The sequence below is a fragment of the Theropithecus gelada genome, chromosome 13 (assembly GCF_003255815.1).
Source record: "Theropithecus gelada isolate Dixy chromosome 13, Tgel_1.0, whole genome shotgun sequence".
NCBI classification, from domain to species: Eukaryota; Metazoa; Chordata; class Mammalia; order Primates; family Cercopithecidae; genus Theropithecus; species Theropithecus gelada.
The window spans coordinates 30008149-30012793 of NC_037681.1; the positions used below are offsets into that span (position 1 = coordinate 30008149).

The following is a 4645-nucleotide window of genomic DNA, read 5'->3' on the forward strand; positions in this document are numbered from 1 at the left end:
AAAAAAAAAAAAAAAAAAAAAAAAAAAAAAAAAAAAGAAAACTAGACTTGATCTCTAAGGTTCATATCAGTCTCTAAGTCCTAATAGTCTCTAAGTTCCACCATCAGGAGTGCCCTTATTTTCCCTCTTCATCTACTTAACCTTAAAGTCTGGGCTCAAGTATCACCTCCTCCAGGAAGTCTTCACTAACCTTCCTAGGCTGGGTCCAGTGGCCCTTGGTGATAATACTTGCTATTATGTACTCTAGCACTTTCCTCTTTGCTGTTTTAGAAATGTCCTAAACGGATGTCTATTTCACTATGCCACAACCATTTGAAGATGGATAACGTCTGATCTTTGTATTTCCAATGGCACATATAATACTTAGCAGACAGTATGTGTTCTTCAAACACTTCGTTTAAAAAAAAAAAAGGAAAGTCTATGTATTCTTCTGCACTTTGCAAATAAAAAACATATGGGCCAGGAGCAGTGGCTCGCACCTGTAATCCCAGCACTCGGGGGGCCCAAGCAGGCGGATCAGGAGGTCAAGAGTTCGAGACCAGCCAAGCCAACATGGTGAAACCCCGTCTCTACTAAAAATACAAAAATTAGCCGGGCATGGTGACACATGCCTGTAATCCCAGTTACTTAGGAGGCTGAGGCAGAAGAACTGCTTGAACCTAGGAGGCAGATGTTGCAGTGAGCTGAGATCCTGCCACTGCACTTCAGCCTGGGCAACAGAGCAAGACTCTGTCTTGGAAGGGGAGAGGTCTAAAAAAACCTTACGATCTGCAAATGTTATGAATTGATCTAGAAAGTAATGTTTTTCTTTATTTTTTTTTTTTTTTTTTTTTTTGAGACGGAGTCTCGCTCTGTCACCCAGGCTGGACTGCAGTGGCCGGATCTCAGCTCACTGCAAGCTCCGCCTCCCGGGTTCACACCATTCTCCGGCCTCAGCCTCCCGAGTAGCTGGGACTACAGGCGCCCGCCACCTCGCCCGGCTAGTTTTTTGTATTTCTTAATAGAGACGGGGTTTCACCGTGTTAGCCAGGATGGTCTCGATCTCCTGACCTCGTGATCCGCCCGTCTCGGCCTCCCAAAGTGCTGGGATTACAGGCTTGAGCCACCGCGCCCGGCCTGTTTTTCTTTAAACTGTATGCTTCCTGAGGAGTCATGCGAACAACAGATTAATAACGCAAGTGAAACAGTTGTGTCAGGGTGGTGCAAATATAATTTTAATATCTCAAAATAGACATTTATTCTTTTTACTAACATTTATCCTTAAAATGAAGACCCTTACCCTATCCCTCCATCCTAACCACAACCCTACTTCAAAATGTCCTTCAATTTGTACTGACTTACCACTTCTCAGCACTTCCTAACTAGATCCCTTGCCTTTCACGAGTCACTTGTAATCCATTTCAATCGGAAATAATCATAAGGTAGCTGTACAAGTGATAACACTCTCAACACCTTTAATATCCATATCAATCCATTACAATTTCTGTCCACTAAATACAAAGAAAAAAATACTACACATGGTATCATGGTGAAATTTGGGGACCAGTACAACCATGCAAGCCTACAATTTCACACACTGGGAAAACATTATTTCACACTTTATTACTACTAATCAAAGTGTCTTACATGTCAGTTTTTGAAAGATAAAAGGATCTTAAAATACACTAAAAGTTCACGCAAACTTACTTCCACCAAAGTTCAGACCCCTTAATGCATGTCCATCCTTAAAATCCAATCTCTCTGGAAAATCTAATGAAATAGGAACCCTCTACTTTCTAGCCTCTAAACTGATCAAACTCGTCATTCCTGATAATTTATTTGTTTAAAAGTGCAAGGAAAGCGTTCACAGTGGCAGCATCACGAGTTGGCTTAGCAGGTTTCCGCCTTCCCCCATCTCCCAAGTACCTCCAATAAGCTACAATTGAAATAACCAAGAACATGCTTAGGATGTTCGCAAAAACACAACTCTTAAGACTCCAACTCCAGTCTCCGCCTCCCAACGAGATTACTGCATAAGTACTTCCTACGGCAGAAATTCTAGTTCCCTCCTTAGAGGACCAGGAAGAATTCTGGAGCTTTGGGCCCTTCCTTTCTGACCCTGGTAGAAACACACAACACTAGATTTGTTCCTTACTAAGGCAGTAACCCTGACCACATCTCCCTCTCCAAACAAGAACCAGCCGCCCCACTCCTTACCGCTTTCCCAACACCCTCCCCAAACACAAACCTAGGGAGCAAACCCCTCTCAGGCGCTCAGTCACTACATGGAGCCCGTCCAGTAGCCCTTTCCCACTCAGAGATAGGCCCATCTCCTTTATCTTTCCCCAAACTCTGAGAGCCACACCCCCTTCTACACTGAAAGCGTAGGGACGCGCCACCGTCGCCAATACCCCGCCCCCAAACACCTGATAGACCCAGCTCCCCTGCTCTTCCCTCCAACGAGCGCTCCAGGAGCCGCCTAAGCCAACTCCCCTGGGTCTTTACCGAGTCTCTGGTGGGGGCCGAAGCTCGGGTCGTCCGGAGGTCGCGGCGCCAGCACGAAAGGAACCACGCTGGTCAGGAATAGGAGAGACTGCCTCATGTTCCCGGCCCGGCTACCGGCTCCACCTCTCTGGGCAGCCTTCGCCTGACGGGGGTTCGGAAAACTGCTCACATCGGGGGAGGACGGGATCCGCCCGGCCCGGCCCCTCAAACCTCTTTTTCCTCCCGCGCCGCCTACTGGGAAGATTCTACCGCCAGGCTCGACGCCCCCGGAAGTGCAGGTGGCGTTACCAGAGGCCGGCTCAGCCCGCTTCCGGCCGCTGCTGTTTCCCCCGCACCACCCACAGCCGGAAACCGGCCGCCGCGCGGCATCACGGGAGGCTCCGCTTGCCACGCCCCACGCCGGTGCGCCGCGGGTCTCTGGTCGGCTGTCGCGTTCGGCCCCGCCCGTGGCGTCCAGCTGGGACTCTCCTGGCGCCTTACTGGACACAGATGTAGACGTCCCACCTCCACCCAGTCCGGCCTGGCCTTTGTCCCCGGGTGACCGCGGATTGGGGAGGCGGGAGCTAGCGAGCAGGCCCTCAGGCGCGTCTGCCACCTCCTTTGTCTTGGTGCCCACGTCTGGTTAGGATCCCTGCTGTCCATTTTATTAAAGGAGCTGTAAAAAGCGGCCTGGGGCCCAGCGACCGGCCCACGGCGGACGAGGAGGCGCGACTAGCCCGTTGCCGCAGGGTCTCTGCCCAGTGTGCTCAGGTGGGAGGGCGGGGACATGAATCGAGCCAAAGAGTGCCCTGCGGACGGAGACCCCCCGGGCCCCGAACGTAGCCTCCGAAGCCCTCGCCACTCGCCAGCTCCTGCGAGACGAGCCTTCTGAGCGCAGCTCAGGCATCTGGTTCAGGGTCTGACCGCCAGAGTCGTCTGAGGCCTCCATCCGTCTGTTTTCACGAAAAAGGCTCTGGGGGGACTAATAAGCACTTCCTGAAGGCACATTTGCTCCATGCCCCTGCTGTAGGGAGTGGGTCTGCAGACATTTCAACAAATAGAATCCTGGGACCTTACCTGTGAGTACAAGAGCTGGAGTCTTCCCACCAACTTCTTAAAATTCAATCCTATACTTGGTCCATTTAACTTAAGACTGGAAATTTCCCAAGGCAGTTTGTTTTGCAGTCTTTTGCATGATTTTAGCTCTGTATAGTTTAGTATTTATGGGACTGAATAAAAGTTTAAAAACGTTGGGTACATGTTGCTGTTTTATTTAGTTCAACCAAAGTTTATAAAAGTAGGACGTAATATGTTTTCCACTTAAGAGTGAGACAGCCTTTATTATGAAATGGTAAATTGTTAGGAATAAAATACTAGTCCTATTCAAGTTTCAAGCCTTATTCCTAATAAAATACTCAAAACTGCCGTTAAAATTTATGTTAATGGTGGTTTGCCGCAGTAAAATAGCATCTTTTTCAACAATACGTTGTTGGCTAAAATCAACCAGACCTGGTCTGTACAATCTGAGATATAAAATATATTCAACATACTCAGTGGCATACCTAATTAAAAAGTAAGTAAAATTTCACATGCAAATTGTATACAATCTTTAAAAATTGTATTCCATAAGAATGTGACAGTTGAGTATGGTTTTTGGGGGGCTTTTTTTGGTGTACAATAATAATGTCATCTGGTTTCTTTTCTGAACATCCAGTCACCATACTGTCCGGCTTTTAACTTTAGTAGATAGTAGATTGTTATTTTGGTATCCCCAACAGCTCTTGTACAGTGCCTTGCTCATAGAAGGTACTTAGCTGGTTAGTAAATGCCGTTTAGGAAAAAAAAAAAAAAAAAAAAAGCTCCCGATTCATTTTCTTTTCTTTTCCTTTTTATTTATTTATTTTTATTTATTTTTTGTTTTGAGACAGAGTTTCGCTCTTGTCACCCAGGCTGGAGTGCAATGGTGTGATCTCGGCTCATTGCAAGCGATTGAACACCTCCTGGTTTTAAACGATTCTCCTGTCTCAGCCTCCCAAGCAACTGGATTACAGGCGCCCGCCACCACGCCTGGCTAATTTTTGTATTTTTAGTACAGATGGGGTTTCACCATGTTGACCAGGCTGGTTTCAAACTCCTGACCTTAGGTGATCCACCCACCTCGACCTCCCAAAGTGCCAGGATT

The 4645-nt window shown here is 47.4% G+C and overlaps 1 protein-coding gene across 2 annotated transcripts in view; it reads right to left on the minus strand.

Moving 5' to 3' along the window:
• ADAM17 (ADAM metallopeptidase domain 17) overlaps window positions 1-2784 on the minus strand; it is a 70290-nt gene extending 67506 nt beyond the window's left edge. For both annotated transcript variants that reach the window (XM_025354167.1, XM_025354166.1), the window contains exon 1: window positions 2485-2784. In XM_025354167.1, the coding sequence (XP_025209952.1) occupies window positions 2485-2581 (97 nt within the window). In that variant the 5' untranslated portion in view covers window positions 2582-2784. The remainder of the gene's footprint in view (window positions 1-2484) is intronic.
• Window positions 2785-4645: the final 1861 nt, after the last annotated feature.